Genomic DNA, 24509 nt, shown 5'->3' on the forward strand with positions numbered 1-24509 from the left:
ACACACAACCACACACACACACAATAGCAGCTTCCAGGTCTGTTTGAGTGACTCTTTCCATTTTTATTAAGACAACAAATAATCTACAAAAAAAATAAATTGTGTATATAAAAAAAAACCACATGCATTCAGGCAGTAGCATTCTAATAGCACTTTTAAGGAGAAATTCAAATAAAGGTGGAAAGACATTTGAGGTATTCACCATTATTTGTTGAAGACATCCTTAAGTAAATACATTTCCCTTGCAGGAAAGATTTTATCCTACTCTACACTACCTAAGCTATGACAGAATTGTTATGGTTTACTTTAATATAGCCATTACAGGGTGGCAGGGCAGGGGCTGTAAGGGGAACCTATGAGACTAATAGGTGTGTATTTAAAGCTATTGATACTTTCACCTCCAAAAATTCTGCATTGTACAATACTATAAAGTGTTGAGGATAAAGGTGGTAGAAAAGGCTTTTTGCCATGCCTAAAGTAAAATTCCAACAATTTATTAGAAGTTAAGCTTCTGTGGCAAACAGGGAGGGAAGAACATTCTTCAGTTGTACCAGTTAAAAACTGATGTTGGAATTAACATATAGAAATTTTTGTATTATTGAAAAAATATTTTCATTGCTAAAAGTGTTAAAGAATCAGACACAAGTAACTAAACAAATCTATTTCCTAAAGTTAAGAGATTTGCAGACCTCCTTAGAGCCCTTCATCAAGGTTAGGCACTTGACTGTCACAAGAGTGGCATATTCCATGCCTTTTTGTTTGTTTTAAATAAAAATAACTAGTATCATAAATCTGCATTGTGATTATTTCCCTAAGTACACAACCACCCACTACAACACACTGACTTGCAAAAATACCTAAAACATACTAAAAACTAGTAAAGTTGTTAGCCTGTTTTCAGCAGAGGTTATAAACATAGGCTTCGTATGGACCAAATCAGCTGTCTTCAGCACCTAACCCCAAGGTTCAGAGTTCTGCACAGTAGTGTCCTTACATCCCAAAACCTCCATTTCTTAAACAGAATTTAGATCAGAGTCCCATGCTAATCAAGGTTATCCATGTGTATCTTATAAAATGAAGATCCAACTAGTTAAATTCCTGCTGTGTGTGAAACTTGACAGAACATCTAGGCTTATCCTACTCTGATCCCATAAGCTCATATACGATAAGACAAGGTTTATCCTGTTCTAATCCCACATAGAGTATAAAATCATTAATGAAAGAGATATAGGACATAAGGTAAGACGTCTGTCAGCTTTAAGAGAACCTAATACTTGGGCTAAATTGGCATTTAGTAGTTACCTGAGGGGTTCATTTACAGTGAAGCAAGATCATACGTTAAATGTATAACAACCACTTTTTTTTTCTTCAATTTGTGTGCCCATTAGCCATGAAGAGGCTTTTCCATTCTGAACTGCTCAGAATAATTTTTTTTTAAACCACTACAGTTATGTTGATCAGCTGTTCTGTTGTGGGGGGAGGACATTTAATATACATATGTATACACACACATATAAAATATATAAAATAATCTCTCCTTAGGAAGACAGAAATCTTGACCCAAACAAGAAAATTGAGTAAAGAAACAATAAGGAAGAAGAGCAAGAAAGTCAGCTCTGTCCAGGGATAATTCGTTTCAAAGATAAGCAGATCTTAAGTATCCCTTCAGGATTCAGCACAAACTATTATACCACAGAACAAGTTATTCTGCATTGCTTTATTAAAATAATCTGTAAGTTTGGCTGATGTTCATTCATTAGCAGTGACTGCAGGTCAAATGGAAGGCTGGCTGGGGGAAGGAGTGTCAGCTGCCCAGGAAGTCAGCTGCTCAGCTCAAATAGGCACAGCCCTGATCCCAACCTCTCTGCCAAGCAGACTGCTAATTAACTTTTGAGGCCTTAAGTAAAACCACAGAATTGTATTCATAATACACAATGTTTTTTGAGAAAAGACTCACATCAGTGCTTATGAGATCTTCAATCATGTGCTTGTTCCAAAAGAATCTGTCATCAACCTGTTTAAAACAAAGATAGTTTTTGCAGTATTTTAACCAAGGTTTGAAGATATCTTTGGTAGAGATGCTAAGGGCATTCACTACAACTGCACATACAAATCTAGTGTTCATTGCTTCCAAATATGTAACAGCTCAACTCAAAACATGCTGCTGGAGGCTTTCATTTCCTCAAACAGAAGTCTGTTCCAGGGCAAGATCCTCAGTTGCTGCAGATTATATACAGAATGTGGCCTGGCAGGTTTGGACCACATACATTTAACATTGCACATCTTCCTAAAGGAAAAACACTTACTTTCCTCCACAGAGGCAAGTTAGTTTTTTCACACGCGCTCTGCCTCTGTACTGAATTTGTTAGGTCATAGGTCAGGCTGTAGTAAAAGGAATCTGAATCCATGAACATTTTGAATAGTTCCTCCAATAATCTCTTCTCCAGCTTTTCTTTTTCTTTACTTTCTTTAATCTGAAATAAAAGTAATGGAATTCTTATATTTTGCTCTTTTATTGAAAGAAATTCTAACCATATTTGCTAAGTGACATTTCTAACCTTGCAAGACAAACATTTTCTCACCAAGGGGCAGAACTTTAAAATTGCTAGCAGAGATAACTCTAAGGCCAGCATCTTCTAAAATATCATGCATCATAAAAGTACATTCATTGTGAGGATTATTCAGAGCAAAGCCAGACTTTGAAATGTACTGCAAGATCAAAAAAGTATATCCAGTTTCTCAGGCGTTCCTAAATTAAAGATACTGTATTTACCTGTCCCAATTTTAATAAGTATTCTGTATTCTTTACATTTTCAAACCCAAACTAAGTATTATACCAAAAGGGTTCTGGTGAGATGGTATGGGTGCACAGATTTTCCTCAGAAAACTCATCTTTTGTGTTCAACCCTATGATAAGAGAGATACTTAAATAGGGCCTTCTGCAGAAGTTTCAAATCCCGCTAGAAACAAGTCCGGGTAAGAAGGCATTAGGAATTCCTCAGGAATTATGTAAAGACAAAAGGGAAGAACAGTAGCAGTTAAATATCAAAAATTAACTTGAACTTCATGACAAAGCTGTCACATTCTGCAGTGTTTTACTAGTTCTCTTTTCAGGTGATATTTATTAGTCATCATTCTGATCACTCACCACAACCTTTAACTTATCAACTAAAAAAATTCTGGGAAAAAAAATACCGCAAGAAAACAGTAAAAACTTACCTTCTTTTTATTTGGAGCAGACACATTTGATTTAATTTGAGTAAGGGTCTTCAGTAGAAATTTTGAGTCATCCGGAGACTGCGTAATCTTCTCTGGCTTGTTTATCCCAAAATGGTGCTTTTTACAAAGCTAAATAATAGCAATAGTATTGAATTAAAGTCAATATTTAAATATACTTTAACACATTCAAAGAAGTTTTAACGGAAGTCTACAAAAGCAAGCCTATGTAGAAGTCCACAAACCTAGGGGAGATGCTCTAAAATACAGGGGGAAACATGCAGGTTTCACTTTATAGCCTAGTTTTCCCCCAATCTTTACAAAAGCCATTTTCCACTGTCATTGTGGGGGGGGGGGGGGGAACAAAACACTACTTCAATTTGACATGACTCAAGCATCCAGACCCACCTCAATTTCCCACCTAAACTACAATGTAAGTTATTATTACTCACATGCATTGTTTTTCCTTTAGCCAAAATTCTGGAAGAGTTAAAGTAAGGTCTTCTCTTAAAGCCAAATTAAGAGATTAAGATTCCAAAACGGAATGGATGCAAGGGCATCAGTGAGAAAGTATACTCTCTCCTGAATGCAAAGATTTTCATACCTCTAGTTCCAGATCTTGAGGTTCTGTTTCAGAAAGTGGAATCACTGCAATTTTTGTTATTTTGCATACTTCATGGTCTCCTGGAAGCCTGCCAATCAATGCTTTCTGACGAATTAAAAGTAGCCACCATGGTAAATCTGGAAAAAGTTTAAAGCCTAGCTATGAAGTCACATTCACTTAGACAATCAATCAGAAGCTTTTCCCCCAATGTAAAAACCCTGCTAGAAGCCATTTGATTAGAATAATCCAGTGAATGATGATTTGTTATTACAGTATTATATACTGTTATAAAAAGACATTCCAAAAACAGTACTTATTCCATCTCTTATATAAGGGGGGGGGGGGGAATCACTATTTCAGACTTGTCCATTTGGGGTAAAGTTACCATTGCTTCACCTATGGCAATTAGACTACCTCTAGGATGAGGCACATTCCTGCCAATATCATTATGGTAGTGCAATTAGAAAAATGAAGCGTTTTTGGAGTTCACCGCACAGCAGGGTAAAGTCATCCCCTCAGTACTTTCCATTGAGTGGGAAACAAACAAGACAGACAGCAAATAGCATCTGCTTTCAAGAAGCTTATGAGTAAAGAATTCTGGTGAGCCAGCTTGGACTTCATCATAAAAGCTCACATATGTTTAAAGCTTCACAACATTATTTCCAAAGTACAGATACCTAAGTGGTGTACAAATTAGTGAACCAAGGATTAGCGAAGACACCAATTTTAGCAGCATTCTATATACACTTTACCTACAATGCTTGTAATAACTTCAACACTTTAAAGAGACAGAAACAAACAGTAACATTCCCACTGCTAATAGTGACTGGACATTTGTTTCTTAGATTTTAAGCCCTTGGCTAAATCAGTAGCGTGCTAACTGTATGCTGGGCTTTTACGAGCCAAAAGTGAAAGTTTAAGAGAGATGGAAGAGGCAGAAGAAGTTTTAGACACACATAAACTGTCTCCTGCTTTTAGGAGGAAGTGTAACTGAAGAAATCACATACAAACATTAAAAGCCTGCTATGGTAGAATTTCACTTGCTTCCACGCTTTGGACAGTGGATTGTGTCATGTGTTACTATGCTTTGGAATACAATATCCAGCTTTTGGGGGGGAAAGTCTATTTTGAGGCTTTACAGCAAACAAGCTTTTTTCCTTGCTCAGTGAATTCAAAACAATATTTTATCTTAGAGTGCTTAAGAAAGAGACACAGGATAACTAAAGTTTATACACCCAGATTTTTCTTCCCCAGTTTTTCCAATATACTTTTAGAACAGAATTAGAAGCTTTATCAAAGTTGTGATTATCTTTCCAAGAATTGAAATTATGAAAAGCCTTAAACATTTATATACAAAGCTGGCAAGATGTGTTTAAGAGGCAGTTGCTCCTATTTTAAAAAAGGGAATAATCACAGTTAGTAGACTGCTGTGCATTATGACAATCCACTCTTTATTTAGATGTTATATCACAGTCTTTAGACAAGACATGTGCTTACGTTGGCAAGTGTGCTGTGAGAACCAGAGGCCACCCCCTGCCCTCAAAAAAGGGTTGGGGGAAAGGGAATGAAGACATTTGTCATTTATGTTCAGTGCGTGTGATTTTCTAAAAACAAGTCCTGCACTACTGCCCAAACAGCATCAGAATCTTGATATCTTTAGGATCATAGACATATCAAGATATCTCTATAGGATTAGAGAGATAATTCAGACTGGAAGGCACTTCAGGAGGTCATCCTGCTCAATGCAAAGTCCACTATGAGGTTGGACCAGGTTACTCAGGGCTGTAACATGAGCACAAGGTCTCCTAAAAAAACTGGGTGAACTGTACCACCTCTGTTGGTCAAAGGGTAACAAATAAGGACAAGACAGTGACAGCAAACACCAGGGAGACAGTTATCCTTACTGACAGCAGGCCCTGGAACTGCTCTTCTGTACAGGTACAAGTAACACGATTTGGAAAGCACCTGCCTTTACCTCCACCATTCCATACTGGCAACCACAGGGGTAAGATGGAAACAAGAAAATGGAAGCTGAGGAAAACAGGACAGAAATTCTATGCAATAGCCAGAGAAGATCAAGGAACAGACAAGAATATCCTTTAACAAGAAGGAAATTGAAATGCTGGCAAAAACACACCACCAGCGACAGATAAAGATCTCTACCCATTTGTCTAAAAAGATGGTCTACCAATATCTATATTGCCTTCCAGTAGAAAAAAGGTCTCTGGAGATACATGGAACACAAGCTTAAGAGGGAGACCGTATAATAGCACATCCAGACATTCTTGCTGGGCAGTACTGCACTCATTTATTCCCACCCATATAGGAGTGAGGCATGTGGCTAACTTACTAAGGAGATCACCAGCATATGTTAAACAAAATAGACACTCTCTCAAAAGAGGAACTAGAACTCAGGTTAAACTACATTTTTCCAACAGAGGCACATCAGTTAAGCCTTTCTAGACAGACACTTTAGTAAAAGCTCTCTAGCTACTCCCCAATTTACATCATATTGTTTACAAACCCCTATAATAGCAAGCAAGAACTTAAAAGTTTAATATAGATTAGTGAGGCCTGGATCCTTTTATTTTATAAATGCACTCAAAGTCTTCTTGGAATACATTTCAAAATTATTTTGTTATAGCCAGTACTAAAGAATAGTGAAAGAAGGAGTTCCAACAGATCTAAAGAAAAAGGTCAAGAAGTGATTGATTATGCAGTTAAAATATGCCCTAAAGGAAAAGCTTCAGTAGCCACTAAAGCATATTATAATTGCTAGCAGTATTCAAATAACTGAGTCTCCCAAATGAGTATGAGCTTCTGCAGATAAAGAAGAGTCCCATAGAGCAGCTTTTAAAAAACAATTAGAGTTACTTTCTATTCCTGGATGCACCATACCTCCCACATTCAGAAGAGCACTACAGCTACTGTCATTTCAGAAAGTGAAATGCATGTTTTCATCATCCATCTCTTAAGATTTGTTCGTTTTTACTGTTTTATGAATGAGCAGATGGCAACAAGTGATTTAAAGCACTGTATTTAAAACAAGTTATTACCTCCCATTCTTCACTAAAACAGGAATTTAGCTCCACTTTTCCTTCAACATCCAGCCAGCACACCAATGCTACATGCTTAAGTTTTTCCTCTAACACTTCCCAAACAGTCTATCATGTAGTCTCCCCCAGTCCCTTTTCAGGGGTATGAGTTCTTAAACTGTGCTTCATAAGTTCTCTATGAACACTGCTTTTTGTGAGTGTTTTAATTTTATCTAGAAATAGACTACACTACCATTTGTTTTTGTTACCTGCACAGCTATATCCAACTTAGAATTTAGTTGCACACAAAAAAACTCTGTAAATTGTTTACTGGATCAAGGTAGACATATCACTTACATCCTGACAAATACAAATTGAGCAGATTTCAGAGGCTAAACCGCTCATCATTTCTATCAACATTCAGTGGCACATTAACATAAGCCTTTCCTGGGAATGGGGAAGGAGGAACCACACTTCCCTCCTGTTTACTGAGTCTATGGAACCTTGCCAACAGTGTTTAACTCAGGTCTTCAGTTAACCAGCACAGGAAGAGCAAACCAAGTTGATATGAGTACAGACTTTACAAGCTTTCTTTGTCAAGCTGAAAACAGGGAAATGTGGTAGCAGAAAGGAAGTTAACTGGAAGCTAGCTGGAAGCAGCTTTGGATGCAGTTAGGTATGCAACATTAACTCTGAGCATGTTCTAGCACCACAATTTTTGATTAACTCACTAAACAGTCTCTCTGATCAGATGTGATTAATGATATGAGCTTTCATGTGGAAGTTTAAAAAAAAAAGAAGCAGCAAGGAGAACTTGTGGAGAGTACTACTAGCAATAACTTAAGTAATCATAAGCCAGAGTCCTTCCATCAAGTGAAGAAAAAAGATTTCTTTAAAAGCAGATCAGAAAGTCTTAATTCAGAACACTGAAAAAACCTTCAGGCTACCAGCACTACTTCAATGGATGAAAGTCTCTATTTTTATAGAAAAAAACTTCTACTTGTTCAATATCGGATTATGACCAATGGAAATTGAATGGCTACACTAATACTTGGTATGTATATGCACTGATTGGACCACAAGAAAAAAAAATTCTATTTTCAAGTCTGTGCTAGTTATATTTGTTGATTTCCCAAGCTAATTTGTAATGAAGACTATGTTTATGCAAGAGACAAGGATCTCCCCACATAGTGTTAAGCACATGAAGAATGGTTCTGTGCATCTGCACTAAGACAGCATGCAGAGCTATGTGTTGATAACTTACTTTCAACAACACATCCTTTCCTTATATTCTCATTTTTTACTCTACATTTTTGTACAAGCAGTTTTGTGATAGGCCAAAAGACAGTATAAGAAACTAGACACTCAGAGTCTGATTTTAATTAAACATTAAAATGCTTTTGAAAAAGTTTAAGAAGCTTCAGTATTGGGGAAGCAGCAAAAGAAGCCTTAAATAGAACTCGATCTCAGTTATGGCCAGATGCATTCAAGCATTGTCCTGGTTTCGAGTATTCAGAAGTCTGCCCTTTTGAAACTGCGTATCTAAAAGTACAACTGACCCCTACAGGTCAGAAACTCTTCAAAGAATTAAAACAAACCCACCCAAAACCGACCAGCTGGTTTCTCATAAAACTGCTTCCCTGCCATGAAAGCTTTCCTTCAAATTCTCCTGTATTAGGCCAGCAATACAACTGGCAAGATTAAGAGTCAGTTAAAAATCTCATCCCTAATTACAGCAATTTGGCAAGGGTATTTCAATACTACATTAAGGACCTTAAGACTTTAGCTACAGGGACATTTCAAACTCTTAAGAATGCTGAAGTACTCTTAGAGTAAGCAGTCTTTCAAGAACATATAAGGATCTACATCCAAGACATTAAAGTACACATGGGGTTAGTGACAGCTTGAAAGAGTGCAAGTAGCAATGTCAGTACTTAAAAAGTTAGTTTCCAGCAGTAGTCAGTATGTGCTAAGCTTCTTAAACAATATTTCCTTCCAGAAATAGCTAATAAACCAAGGTTTTGAGCAGAACAACCCATACTGGATTCTTGTTTCAAAATAAGTGGTCTGATCCTTACAGTCTTGAGCAGGGGGTGGGGGTGGAATCATAGTCCCACTGTACCTGTTGATATAGAATAACTCTGGAAGAAACATTTTACCCAGCTTCCACAGCACAGTTTTCTTATGAAGTCTGGAGAGAATGGTTCCTCGTCCAGCACTGTTAAATATTTATATAACTTCTGCTGATAAAGTTTCCAAGTGACAAAGATTGGTACAAGAATAAGTAATGAAGACAGGTTACTGTTACAGAATGATAGATGATTTAGCTAGAGGACTATATTCAAGTGTGGTTTTATGTAAGCAAGTGAGAGTTCATTGTCAATAGGAGGTTAAAAAAAGTCATTTCAGTGGACCTTCTTATTTTGACTGCAGTCCAGATGGAGGACACTCGTTAGTACCTCTCAGCAGATTCAAGGGAACAGTAGTTTTCAAAGGGCAACAACAAATAGCTAAAGACAATACCTTTCCTCACCAAGATATTTAGATCAATAAACATCTGTTCACAGCATAGTTGCACTGCTAAATGCCAGAATATCAACAAGGGGAAATAGCCCATGCACCATTTGTGATGGTGCCATTTAAACAAAGAAAAAAGGAAACAAAATGCCTCCATTGCTTCAAGCAGCAACTGAATGGAGTGCCTGGATAAGCGTAATTGACACATTATGTGTATAGGAAACATGGAAAGAAGACTAGACTATCAGGCTCACTACCTGATAACAGCAAGCTGATGCCTGTTAAGAGTCACATGCTGGGCAGAGTTTCAACTCTGCTTTCATAAACAGAGAAAGTGCCTCACAATAAACATGCATACAAGGACACTCAGTTGCCATAATATACTATGACTTCCTGAGGACATTTGACAAGGACTGCCCCCCACCACCACCACCTTCAGCAGCATTTAAACTAGGCCCCCTAGAGAGAAAGGGGAAGGCTTCTGTGTATCTAAATGCTTGGTTAAAAGACAACCATGTTTAAAAACAAGCAAGGAGCATTTTCCACAGCAGAAAGAGGTCATTATGGGAATTCAGCCATCTTTCATCAATTCATGCTGGATATCAGCAAGCATGGATAAGGGAAAGAGAAAGACTGAGATGACAAGAGGCTGAACCACTTTGAATCATCAGATCAGAAAAACAAGGGCTGAAAAGATCTGTAGAAGGAGCAGAGGAAGAAGTTTAAATTTAAAGTGACAATTGGGAGAGAGCTATGAAGTCAGCAATAAGACTTAGAGGTTATAGTAGCTATGGATCTGGCCATTTCATAGAACTAGGTGTCAAAATAGCAATGACACATTAGTGAAAGAGAAAGAAAGAAAACATGGACTGCTCTACCACTGTATAGTGCCTGCATGGCACATCTCCATGAGTTCTGCATAAGCTCCACCCTTCCAAATTTAAAGAAGGGTGTACTAAAACTGAAAAAGGATCATGAGTGCCATATAAGGAACAACTAAGTAGGCTGTGGCTCTTTAGTCTGGAAGAGATGACAGGAGATAAAAAAATGGAGGTTATATTTCCTTTCTTCATATCTCTTGTGATTTCAGCATTCTGTTTTAGCAGGCCACCTCCTAAGTTCACTTGATGCCTTCTGTATTGGAAGCAGGCCATAAACAAGAGGATGTGGTTCTTCATGCAGCATAATATGGACGTTTAACTAAAATATACCACAGCAAAAAGTTTAAGGAGAGGCTGTAAAGTTAAGAGCAAAAAATCCACTAAGTGCTGTTACACAGAAGACATGACAACCAGTCTAGGAAGACTCAGAGCAACAAGTTGCTGGTGACTGAGAAAGTATTCAGCTCTTTTAGGCTTCAAGGTGCCTGCTATTGGTCACTACCAGGAAAAAAGTTTAATTAGGTTAGTCAGATCTTTAGTCTGACTCAAGACACCTATTCTTATGCAAAGTGGGTAATAGAGAATGAAAGCATATTCATAGATGATCTATGGTTAAGAAAAAAAAAGATATAAGAGCCGGTAGCATAGTTCCAGTATTCCCCCTGCCTCAAGCAGACCTATAAATATATCACAGTGCAGTTGAACAGCATGTTACAATACTGTAACAGCAACCAACTCATGATTTAAAAATTTATGAGCAGTCACCAAGATCTTCTACAGTAACACCAAATTTCAGCTTCATACTCATATCAAAGTAAATGAATTTGAAGCATCCATATACTGATTTGTTGCTACAGAAGGAACCATAGCTCTTCTTCCATACATATATGCACACACAAACTCTCCACATCATGAGCCACACAGAAACAAGGGTAGGACTGCATCTACTCTAACATCTTAAATTGCTCCTCAGCAGAGGAAGTCTGCAACAAAACAAAAATATCCAACACAGTTACCTTTAGTTTTTAACTCACATTATTTAGTCATCTGGTTTAGAGGATGGTCCAGCAAGCAGATGCATATGCAAAGCCAAGGGAAGTAAACTGTAAGAGGTAGTAATCATCTCAATCTACTTTGCAACTAAAAGTGTATAGTGGAACTATTCTCAGCATCTTAATAGCTAATCAATAAAAAAACATTTTACAATGTTATGACTACTCTATTTGTTCTATTCTCTGCTCCCTCTGTCTTGACTATTTCCTGTACAAGAGTCTCAGTCCATCCAGCTTTGAAAGAAAAACCTCAGATCAACTATATCTCATACTGGAATTCAAAGCCACTTCAAATTTCACGGCCATGTATCCCATAATACAAGTCAGACATCTCTACTTTTCTGTTGTCCTGCCTCACAGCAGTAAACGCTAGCGATCCCAGCACCTGAACTAGCAGTCATATTAGGGCTGCATTCATCACGTATGGAAGTCATAATGTAACATTAGTTTTATCATTAGATTAGAACAATTATGAGTTCCATTTAATTTCCCACACCACACAGTATCTGTTTCTGTTTGACAGACCAAACATCTGATCTATTTCAGCACTTAATCCATCCAGGTATCCCAGAACACACTTGAAACTTTACCTGTATTGATCATATTGCCAGGCACTACTTTAAATGCAGAGTCTAAGCATTCACAGAAATAAAGAATAGCACAGAGTAAAAGCAGCAGAGTTTATGGCTAGCTTTCCTACCGTCAGTGGACGCATCCAGAGTTCTACCCGTAGAAGAATCCTTCTAGACAAAGCTGGTATACTATATTGAAATAAATAGGTATTTTGTCTACAGGATTTTGCAGCTGACTAGAGCTAAGAGAATACTGACCTTAGTATACTGAAAAAAGTAACAACTTAAGATACTAGAATTGGTTAGAAAGATAGGCTTAATCACAATGATTCTGCTCCTATTTTTCTTTTACAGCTGTGTCTTACAATACTCCCATTTAACTAGAGAAACTTCTAGATGTTCCTTTTACTTTCAAATAATGAACTCCCAAATTAGTAATTGTTCCTCAAGTTTTCAGTTAATATTGAGAATTCAAACTTTGTGGTACGGAGCAGAAACTACTGATGGAAGTTTTCACACAAGGCAAAGTTGTTTGATAGCATAATGGTTTTGTGCCTTCTTGAATAAATAGGTCTTGAATTTTATGTTGTGCCTCACAGCTTCAATTACAGGTTTTTACTCTTCACATTTATGGAAGACAAAACAAAGATAAAGTATATACACTGGAAAGTAGAAGAATTTGTATACTACGGCTATAATAATCACTTCAACAGATTTCAGTTGGAGTACTCCTCCTTTATGAGCAACACTACATAATGTTGTGTAGCTTAAACTGAATTATTTGTAGCATCACTGACTTCAAAACAAAGTGTATTAGAAATAAGGAAAAAAAGCATACCTGTATGAAGCTGAACTTTACCAATGACTCCCTCTACCAGGCCCAGACAAATAGGATTCCAAGCCAAAAGAAGATCAGTGGCTGCAAAAGGAATAGTGTTCAGATTTTTAGATGAACTCAACAACTTAATTAGCCTCAGTCATCCACTCCACTTTCCCGCCTAACAGGCAGAAAATATGCTACAAGTCCTGCAACAAGAATAAGATACATATGCTGTTCAGTTTCAGCTTGTTACCAAGTAGGTACTGGGTAGCTATTTTACTTTAACCAACTGACCAAATGCTTCGCTCCTATTTAGAGCCGTACCCCACACCCTTCTTGGTTATTTTAGGAAGAAAAATACAAAATTGTTTTGAGCTACAGTCAGTTTAATGTCTACTTAGCTCTTATAATACCCATTGGAGTCTCTAATCTTAATTATGATTTTACACGGCTACAGTGAAATTGAATATGGGTCATTCAGTTAGTGAAGTAGCTCCAGATAAAGCTAACAGATGCTTACTTCCAGCCCCAGCTTGCTCCCATATCTATCCTACTACAATTAGTTTCACATCCTCTTGTATGCATAAATATTTCCTCTTTTGCTAAGTGAGCTGCACAATTACATGCAATAATACCAAAGTATAAAAATCAGCTTTGTATACTTTATATGATTTTTAAGCCTCCTGCTGTTGAGAAATTCCAGTGAACCACAAAGGAAGTAGAAGAGAAAGCAGAAAGACAACACTTTTAATTGTTAGCTGTGAAAGGTACTCCTGTCAAAATATAGTCAAACCATCATTTGGTGCAAACTAGTAAAATACTATACAAAGTATATAACGCATCACACGGAATGTCTATTGTTGACATTCAGTAAAAGTTTAATAGTGGTGTAACACCTGTAAGAGTTCAAGAATGTGGCAAAGAATAAGTCTCAAAAGTTACATATTTAATTGCTTTTACTGATTTGTTTTTAATTAACACCTCTGTAAGAGAGCAACAACCAGAAAAAAAAAAGGAAAGGTAGGTTTTTCTGTTCTAAGAAGGACAAAAAACTTTGTTACCATCTACAAAAAACAGTTTCTAGATTGGAAAGGTTTACAATATGTCTCTATTAGCTTGTTATTAAAAAAAAAAATTCAAAGAAACAAGTTACAATTTTGCTCTCAGGGTCAATAAATGAACATTCAAAAGAACAAATTTGCCCAACATCCCAAGATACAGAAATGTATACAGCCATCTCCCACACAAACATTTCATCCACAAGAGCTTAGTTTCTTCTTGAAAGTTTATGATCTGCTGGTGACAAGTCAGTCTGATTTTTACATACTTCTGACATACAGATACTAGATGAGTTTAAGTACTTCAAAGTCTAGTGTTCATGCAAACCTTGAGTTCTAGGACAGGCAGAGCTCCAGCTCTGGAAGACTACACTGGTGCTTTAGGTCACATAAGCAAAAGCGCCCCTCCTTAAGCAGGGTGCAAGTTTGGGGCAGCTGGAAGTCAGCACCATAACATTACAGGAAAGAGGAACCCAAGAAACTTTCCCTGCTTCCAAGTCTTCCACCTTTGCCAGCTCATACACACTCCAGAGTCTCACCTTCACCCCTAGAAGTTTTCCAGAGCTGAACTGGCTCAAACTTCATCTCCTTTTTTGTACCCTTGTGACATCCATAATTGATCTCCTCATTTAACTGTTCAGTTTGTTTAAAACACCAGAGTCTTAGAAAACTACCCAAGGGGTAAGAGTCTACAAACAAGGGCTACCTAGCTGAAGAACTGCAAAGCAGTCATCAACATGTAGGAATATGCACGAGAGCATTATTCCATTGTGAGAGCAAGGAACCAGCTAAATACATCAATCAGCTAAGAAAGCTAGGCATATCAGGAGGAGTTTGAAGAGCTGAGCCACTGACAGTTGACCATGGCTACAAGCCATACGAATACTACCTAAGACTTTAAAAACTCCATTTCTTGCTATAATGAGAGATAATAGTACAAAGCTCTGGATAGCAAATGAGGTTTTGTTCTAGTAACTTGCAAAAGAAATTCAAGATTTAGTTTTATTTACAGATAAGGGTCCTTATGCTGCTGCCCTGTTAGTTCTGTGGGTTACTCTGACATTTGTAGCCCTAGACATAATTATATGCTTTGGATGATATTTTACTCTACAATGTCCAAGACTTCTGCAATAATACTTCACCCTCAATTATGCTAAGAGCAAACTCTAAACTTAGACAAAACCTGTCTATATTTAGCCTTATGTGAACAGAGGGGTCAAAAATGTATATAAGGACATCTATCTTCCTGTCTTTAAGATATTTATCTTCCATGTTTGCTCTTGTTCAGGGAGTATGATACTCTTACCTTCTTTTCCAAACTTTAGCTTTCAGAAATACTGCTTTTTCAGTATCCAGAAATACTCCTCTGCTATGAATTACTTCCTGCCAATGTGCTCAGTATAGGAAACATTCAAAGTGTCACAATTTCATCAAGCTCAATGTAAATATTTTAAGTTTGTGTATGTATGCTATTTCCCAATAATTCATCATAGCCTGATGGTATTAATTCTCAGTCATTCTTGCTATTTAACACAGGTGATTACACACATGCACACCTGAAATGCTAATTCTTAGGAAAAAAATGGTGGTTTTTTTTTTTAAATAGATTCAAGAATTTCTTTAAGTTTTGTCTGCTTTAGATCAAAGACAAGTACGAGAGTTCATTATTATTGCTATTGAGCCCTATGACCTCCTGTGGCTTTTCAAAGGAAAGTCTACCTCAGTTTCAGTTCATCTTTGAATAGTATTCTGAAATATTAGCCCAGATCAAAAGATTACAAATTAACCAGGAAGAATTAAGATTATCAACTTTTTTCCTACAAGAGAAAAATTAAATTCTATAACTAACAGGCTACCTAAGTTCGCATTCTAGCAGATTTTGTGATTTGTATTTAAGCTACACTATTTGCAGAAAGATGGAAAAGCATTTAGACATTTAGCCTTACCAGAACAAGCATCTAGTAGTCATGAAGTGCAAGACTCATTTACTTACTTCCCCCCACCCCAAACTTTAAACAAGCTATTCCTTCAGCCAGTCACTTGTTTTAATTACTTATTTACACAATTTAGATTTAAGTGTTAAATAACTGAGGGCTCTCTAGTATGTAATCAAAATGCTCTTCTTCATAGGATGAAAATTTGGAAACAGAGGTGATTTGATTTCTTTAAGTTTGTAATTTGTCCAGTTTGCTCTTAAGTCCTCTTGTAAACTAAACTGGGATTTTGGAGAAAAATCCTTCTAATCTTCTCTTTGCTACTATACCTTACAGCCTTGTTCAAAGTAACCTTCTGATCTTTGAATCTCCATGAGAAGTATATTTTCCAAAGAGTAATTCCATTTAATTTTCTTACAGAGTGCCTGTCCCAACAACCAAAGTACAGCACACTAGAAGATACACATCCTTCCAACTTATGTCTAGGAAAATGAAGTGGCAATTTACTTTTTGGGGGACACTTCTTCAATATTTCAAAGTTAGTACAGACGTACAGAAACAGTTGAAGCACAAGTCAGGTGGGATAGTACACATTTAATGGGGAGTGGGGAAGATGAACAGATACAATTTTAGCTTACTTTCTGCAAGAAGTCTTGTGGTAACAAGTGGAATGCAAGTCCCAGAGAACGCACCAACAAAAAAGTGAATCCATACTACTTGTTTTGATAAAGAACATTTCTTTGTGTTCTGCTGCAGTTATAAAATCCCTCTGAGTCACCACACAAAAGCACTGTTCCAGAACACACGTATGGAACAAGTTCAGTTGTCTCAAGAGTACCTGGCATTAAAAGAAGTTGCACAAGGAATTCCTGTACTAAAACAGTGGTAACAAATTGCTATTACCAGTTGTTCAGGACCAGGTTCTAAGACAGTTCACAGGAGATTCAATTAAACAATAAAAGCACTCTAAGTACTCAAAAAAAAAAAGCCATTAGTGATCACCTCAAGAGACTTTTCTAGTCGCTTCCCCCTCCCCATGTATTGCTTGCTATCCGATTTCTGCCTACATATCCATATCAAAGAAAGTGCTTCATTTCCAAGCACTTTATGTACTTGAAGAGGCTTAAATTTCTCTTATCCCCCCCCCTTTTTAATTAAAAAAGGGCAAAGCCTTCACTACACAGCTCAAAGGCCTGCCAAACTGGCATATTTTTTGACCTTTCAAATTCCATGTTTCCCAGGAATCTGTGTTAGGTAACCAATGAATAGAGGGTGGGAGGGCACAAGCAGGGGGTGCTAAACCCTTCCAGGCCCCCTCTAATCCCTTCTGCATCATACTGTGTCATCCATAATCCCATAGTCTTTCATAGCATCACAAGGCAGCTATAGCCTTCTAATGTTTTTAACAGTTGGCTTCAGCTTCTCAAAGGACTGGTAAAGAAAGAGCATGGAGCAACTGTACAGAGAAGATCTGTTAAGTATCAGGAAAACAGAAGAATAATACATAGGAGAATCATTTTCATGTAGCAAATCCCTAGGGATCTGCATGTGAGAAATTTCTTCACAGCACTTGAGTTGTTTGCTATAATTAGAATTAAGATGGAAGACTACTACCAAACAGTGAAAAGCTCCCCACCTTATTACAGATCATTTAAATCATGGTCTTTCTTGTTATTAGGATACTTGGACTGCATTCAGTATTTCAAAGGGCAAGATATTAACTCATAAGGGGAATATTTTGCCATCTTTGTTATTCCACTCTTCAGGCATCCCACTATCTTACTCAGTCCTGACTGCAGCTGTACATGGCAACAGCAAATAAAACTGGAATAGAAATCCAAAATTATCTCAACCCAGTGTTGCCACAGGATTATCAGCTAGGAATTTGTAGTATCAACTGTAAATCAGCAAAAATGATCAAGTCAGTGTTTATAACTCCCGTATCCACAAGCATAAACTGAAGTCAACTAAATTCTGAAATACGTAATTAAATTTCCATCTGTTAGAGTCCACAAATAGAGATAAACATTCAGCACATCTGCATCTACAGAGCAAGCCATTTCAGGAACTTAGGGTCAAATTTGTAAGAACGGAAGTTTACAGCTAACATTAAGGCTTCTGACACAAAATCCATTTTTAAGAGATGAAACAGTGAATTATTCCTCTCCAAGAAAGGAGCTCAAAGTTAATTTGGAATACAGAACTCTTTAGAAAAAAAAAGAGGAAAAGAAAATCTAGACTTTTGGGAGGAGATGGGGCAGGGGGAGGAAAGGAGGTAAAGAACTCTTCCCTCCAAGCAGAATTTGATCCTGTAGATTGCTAGACTTGAGAAGTTGCTCCATTCATTTCAACCAGTTTAGATTAGAATTGTCCCCTCCCCCTTTGCAAGAGCCTTTAAATATATCATTCAGATTAAAGGAATCACTACCACTCATTTTTAAGGGAAATCCTAAAAGCCAAAAACACTGATCTTCAGTGGCTAAGCATCCATTCATGTTTTATTCTTCCCCACCCCTGAAGTCTGCTAGCAGACACACATTTTCTCTGAAGTAGTAGAAGCAGGGAAAGAAGACATGAATGTCACAGCAATAAGTTTCATTCATCCAAAATTAATAACATGTTAGACTGCAATAAGTAATATTAATTATCACTAACGTTCTCATCTTCAGTTGATATTTCAGAGAAGCTCAATTTGTTTGCAGCTATATACTTAGAGCTAGGAAGACAGTGAGTTGTCTGCATCTTTTTAAATCATATTTACTTTGCAAGACTGAAGTTATCAGAAAGGCAAGATTTATTCTAAGAACCAATTTTGATAACTGATAGTTTAAACACTAAGTTCACTTTTTCCTGAAGATATGCTGTTTTTAAGAAGTTGGCTAAACAGCAAGGGCTATATGCAAAAGAAAATGCAAGAAAGCTATCCCATCCTTAAAAGACTTAAATAGAAACACTAATTAACTGAGCAGAAGGAYTTCAAGATTATGAAAATTGGTTTGTTCTGTTTACTACTGTGAACTGAGTTGTGTTAATGCTTCTTAAGAGGTACGAGAGAAATAGTGGTATAGCTGCAGTATAACCAAGTTTGAGCAAGGCAAGGTTTCCCTTGAGTTTCCCCTCACTAACACCTTTTCTTCTCACTCCACAATTAACTTCTCCAGATCACCCAGCTAATTAATAAATTCAAAACCAAAATACAGAGAAGCATGGATTCAGAACAACTATTTCAAACCTGAATAACAGCATTATACCCCAGAACTTGTTGATCTCCCCCCCTCCACAAGCTATCATTCTGTTCCATAAGAAACTTCCACCCTGCAGAGGGGTGGGGGGGTACCACATCTGTTTCAGGATGAGAAAGTAAAGGATTCTGTACCACACTTGTTTTTTGGGGGTGGTTTTTCTGTTTAACTGTTGAGGACAAATTGACCATTGAATAAAATGATAACAAACCGTATCAGTTAAACATTTTTGCAAGCAATTTCTGTATAGGAAAAATATTTAAACATCAGTGGTTTGTGGGAGGGCTGCTGCTTTCTCAGATTTACTGGCTGTAACTGTAGTAAACAGACAAGGAAATAAACTGGAGGTTAACAATTAACCATAGACAGGTACATTGCATTTAACTACCTCTTGGGCAAGGTCACATACTTTTAAATACAATTCAGAATTTGGTCTTAATCTTTAAATCACAGCACTGACATATTGTATGGGATATACTTAGACATACTGGTATGACCTTGCCTACTATCCCTAACATGCTATCAGAGATAAAGACTTACTGCATTACTCTGAGCATAAGATTTCAAGCCTGAAGTATTTTAGAGTTGCTTGTTTTCAGTTATGCAGAGACTGAATGGACAGTTCTTCTGAGCTTCTATTCAAGTCAGTTTTTTTCCTTAAAAGGAAAACTTAAGTTTCCAAGTGGTATTCCATACATTGCAGCTTTCCAAAAAAAAAAAAGCATACCTTCTCCCAGGTTTGGGGATGGGGGGGATGGCATAAATAGAGGTGTTTGGGGAAACAGGAACATACAGATCAGCTGTATATTCTTGCTCCGAATTAAAGCCTTCATCAGAAAGTTTTTTTCACTATTTCTTAAGGGGGCTGAATGTTGTTTCCAAATAATCTCCTGCTGAAGTCTTTGAAATTTGTTCCTATATACTTGGTTTCATAGGAAGTCAAGAAGAGTACAATGATTTTGACAATTGCATGATAAGGGTATAATTAGAATATGATCAGCTGATAGGTTTGAAAAACCATCAGCTGGAGGTGTTAATTCCACAGACAAGAATTAACACTCTTCATAGAAGATTCAAACAGATGAAGGGCAGAGGAAAAAAATCCACCATACACACACCCTTAAGCGGACCTTTGGTATTCAGTCTGTCTTACAGTAATTTTACTTGTTGGTTTAGAATTTTCCAAACAATACTTGCAGGTGTAAATAATACAGCTGAATCGCAACTGAAAAAGAGAAAAGTATAGTTAAATCATCCTGGATCAAGTTAGTTCACTGTACCAGCGTGCTGTTTTTCAAAAAAACTCAGCTAGTTAGTCAAGACTTCTCATTCACAACTAGAACAACCATATACATGTTTGTAACAAACAGAACATTTAAGAAGAGTGCATCTATTTATGAAATCACAAGTGAAGTTTATAGCAAGTTTAACAATTAATGTGAAGGAAATTTCAAGTAACAAGCTTGTATTTTTACTCCCCCAAAACCTGTATGTATATTGAGAATTCAGATTCTTTTAGCTTCAGAAATGAACCATAACACTTTTAGACATTTTCAACAGCTTGTAAGTAGTCTCAGATCCTTCAGTTATACTTGAGGAGGAAAAAACCCACCCCAAACTAAAGAAAAATATGGCCATGTAAACAGTACAGTCTGCCAAAATCCAGGCTCTGAGTCTCCATACACAACCTTAATAGAATGAGTGTTCACAACACATTCTCACATATATCTAAATTAAATATTGAACTGTTGGATATTATACTATAGAATTTGCCTGTAAAATAAAGTTCTAAACCACCATCTGAGAAGTCTCACTGCTCAAAGGAAGTATTTAATGAAAGTTATGGCAAAGTCCCCTGACATTTCTAAACTCCAGCTGCAATTGCCAGGCAAAGCAGCAGTTTGAAAAAGACCAAAAGAAGGCCTGTTTCCCTGTTGTCACTTCCACTCTTATTACCAGTAAGTGCCCTCCTGTGCCTCAAATCATTTCCTAAAGACCCCCAGACCTTCAGATGAGGGTCTTAAAAAGCAGTCTCCCAATTTAAGAAGTTACAGCATTAACTTTTTTTTAAACCATGTTTTCATTTATAAAATATTTTGCTTGTTAACAAAATATGAGAAGTATTTGCACACTGTCTACTGCCAACTGACACTTCCCATGCCAGCAAAGGCCCTGTAGCCTAGTCAAGGACACTAAACACTGCATACCTCAAAGTACATAGAGCCTCCCTTCCCCCCTCCCCCACAAATCAGCACAGTTATACCACCTTTTCATTAGCATAACTCCATCAACATGAGGTCGCTCCTGTATATTTAGGAGTTTCAATTAAAGAACATGAAGACTAAGTCACCTCTGAAACCAAAACAGTTGCATTGAAAGAACATAAGTGGTATGTCAACTAGACAGTTGCCCTTCACTGCAGTTTAACAGATGTCAACTTCAACTTAAGTCACTTTAAGAAGTTTATTCAGTGTTTGTTCACACATACGGCTGAAACATCACCCACACCATTAACCAGCAGGAGAACCAACTGTGAGAGAACATCAGCATTCACAGATCAAAAACCACAAGCTCTTGTAAAGCCTAGAGTCATGCATAATAGGTCCAAAAGTTTTGGCAAACAATTTCTGCATGAGTCTTACAATGTCTATTTGAGGAGTGAGGAGAGCACACATACCTAGAATATTTGGTACCCTTTTCATGATTTGAGATATCAGATTTCAGTCTACCAGATTAAGAGACCTAATCCAAAAAATCTCCTCCCTGATCTCTGAAAACCTTGTCTGGCAATATGCCTGTCAACAGAAACAAAGGATTTAAAAGGTATTGCCCCAGTTGCTGATACACATTCATTTAATAGATGAAAAACAATTTGGTTACACTAGTTTCTTAACACTGTTTAAAAAAAGCAAATAAGAAAAAAGTGAATGCTCATTTGCCTCAAGTTATAGGTCCAGAGGTGAGCGCGCATCTTACCCCAATGTTACCTTTTAAAGCAGAAGCCATGGAATCTTTGAGGGCATGAAGTGCTCAGAAGTTGTATCAGAATATTCAGATTTGTACAGCAGTCAGAATATTTCTGGCAGTTTGTTTCTCCTCAGGGATGGAAAATGTGTTTACGACACTGGTTTTAGTAGCAGCTATTTCCAGTCTTTAGCTTGGCATTATTGCCCAAAGTATTAAAGCAAACAATGAGAAGTTTGAGGAACTAGTAGTTTTCACTCAGAAATATCTCATTCCTTTTTTCTGACTCAAATAAAGTGATGAGAATTCAGTATCTTCAATACTATGGCTCTTTTATTGATACATACACACACCCATACTTTAAACCAACAACATAAATCTATGTTTCTGATCTATATAGGACTCCTTGCCAGGAGCTAAGCAAAGTGCAAACAAAGTAACATAAAACTGAAATCCAGATCAAGACCTGATGTTATAAGGTATTTAAATCATGGTAAAACAAAGTATGCTTCCCCCTGCAGTGTGGGCAGCTAAGTTCTTAATAGCTACTTACGTTGCCAAAATGATTCATGATTTAAAAAAAAAAAAAAAAAAAGAAAAACACACACAGGTGACTCATTAGTGCTTTCACTTTTGAGAAAAACACCAGAGAGATCTTGTAAACACAGGCAGACAACCTTCAAACTAGGGCAAGCCTCAAACTTTGTTTAAAGCAAATATTTGCCAACTCTTTGCTTAAGCTTAAAAGAAAAAAAAAAGTTGCTCTCCCCATGAGTCAAAGAGAAACCTTTCAAAACTATCAAGTTTCTGAACATGCCTTTAAAGCTGAGGAAGAAAGAGAGAGTGCTACAAAGCTTAAGCTCTTTAGCCTGAGACCTTCCATCATATAAAGTGATACTTAGCAAGGTCTGCCAGTCTTATCTGTTTCAATTTGTATATGTGTACAAATTAATTTGAATAGCCACTGTGGGACAGAATAAAAAACCAAGGCTTCCAAAACCAAGTACAGACATGGTTAAATTATAGCCTTTTGATGGACTATTAAACATGTCAATGAACACAAGTTGTGACTTCATTTTTTTAATATGGCAGTGACTCATCACACAGCAATCTATTTGCTCATTTCCAGTCAGTGACCCTGCTTATAAATGGTCAAACGTAATAAAATCGTTGACTTCAAGAATACCCAGCTTTGTCTTAATAACATCAAAAGTTACTGATCAAAGAAATACTGCCTGTGAGAGAACAGTGCTTCTCAGGTTTACTTTTGACATGCTAAGGTATTTCATTTCACAGCACAAGAACCAGCTTTTAAAGTCATCCACAACACTAGGCAGGGTTGGAAAAACAAAACAAAAAGATCCACTGAAATAGGAAAGTGCGACTGTAACAACCAAGGTTGTAAAAAAAGACTAAAAGACTTCAATATCATATTACTTTTTAATCAATCAGTGTCAAGCTGAGTAGGAATCAGGTTTATAGGGGCTGAAAGTGTAAAGGTATGCTAAGGACAAATCCTGCTCAACAGCATGCAGACAAACTGCAGGGCACTGGAAAATACTCCGTGAAGTTAATGGACTCCAGGAAATCACATTAATGCATAAAAATTAAAAACCTAAGCAAGACTGTACTGACATTATTTGCTCCCATTATCTTTTCTGCAGCCTGTAATTAACTTAAGTAGCCCCTCTGTGTAGTTTTTGTTTATACTTCCTGCAGTCACTACAGAAGATATTTCATGAGAACATGAAATATTACAAAAAGAGATACACACACCTATTCAGTTTCTCCTAAAAAGGAAACCTTAAAACATATGGGTTCAAAGATGCAGACAATCAGGAGCAGAGAGACATCACTTGTGTAAAGCTGACAGCAACACAAGATGGCCCTCCTTATTTAATGATGCACCACCAAGGGTGACCAAGTGTATTTCAACACTGAACTACTTCGATCAAGGCAGAGGAGTTCGCAGCGGCAGTTTGTTTCGCAGAAGAATAAAGGCACCACAGAACAAAAATAACTCCTAAGCCCAAGGTTCCCAAGGAAGTGAGTGCGGGTTTTTTTCCTCCTTTTATTAACCAAAACGGCGGCACTATACACATGACCTTCTGCACTGTGGTTCGCCCTGCGTACGCCACACGCAGGCACAGTTAGCAGCAGAGGACAGGTTCGCAGTGGGATGCTGCCGTCTAACCAGCCACCTCCAGCAGCACGGAGCGAGGCAGCTCCAGCCCGGCGCTGCCGTTCGCGACCCTCTCCCCCGCGCGGCGCTCCGGCGCTGCCATTCCCCGCCCCTCCGCCCCCGTCCCGCTGCCCCCCGAGCGGGGCACCCGGGCGGCTCGGGGCCGGCCCGCACCCAGCCCCCGCCCCAGCCCCAGCCTCAGCCCCGCCGCTCACCGGCTCTCAGCTGCAGGCCGCCGTCCCTGCGGCTGCACCACAGCGCCCGCTCCCCGCTCTGCAGGATGTAGTGGTCCTTGGCTTGGAACAGCTCCATCCTCGCACACCGCGCCGCCGCCGCCCTCCTTCCCTTCTCTGCAGGCGCGGGGAGGGGAGGGGACGGGAACGGAGCGGAGGGAAGGGAAGGGAAGGGAAGGAAGGGAAGGGGAGGGGAGTG

General features: G+C 37.9%; 1 protein-coding gene across 2 annotated transcripts in view; it reads right to left on the reverse strand.

Annotated features, from left to right (window-relative positions):
• The window catches only part of INPP5F (inositol polyphosphate-5-phosphatase F), a 48018-nt gene extending 23550 nt beyond the window's left edge, over window positions 1-24468 (reverse strand). For both annotated transcript variants that reach the window (XM_026064013.1, XM_026064014.1), the window contains exons 1-6: window positions 24293-24468; window positions 12716-12796; window positions 3821-3957; window positions 3220-3348; window positions 2307-2474; window positions 1958-2014 (exon numbers count right to left, since the gene is read on the reverse strand). In XM_026064013.1, coding sequence (XP_025919798.1) covers window positions 1958-2014; window positions 2307-2474; window positions 3220-3348; window positions 3821-3957; window positions 12716-12796; window positions 24293-24389 — 669 coding nt within the window. In that variant the 5' untranslated portion in view covers window positions 24390-24468. The remainder of the gene's footprint in view (window positions 1-1957; window positions 2015-2306; window positions 2475-3219; window positions 3349-3820; window positions 3958-12715; window positions 12797-24292) is intronic.
• Between the last annotated feature and the right edge of the window lie 41 nt (window positions 24469-24509).

Source organism: Apteryx rowi, unplaced genomic scaffold (genome assembly GCF_003343035.1).
Source record: "Apteryx rowi isolate R43461 unplaced genomic scaffold, aptRow1 scaffold_206, whole genome shotgun sequence".
Lineage (NCBI taxonomy): Eukaryota > Metazoa > Chordata > Aves > Apterygiformes > Apterygidae > Apteryx > Apteryx rowi.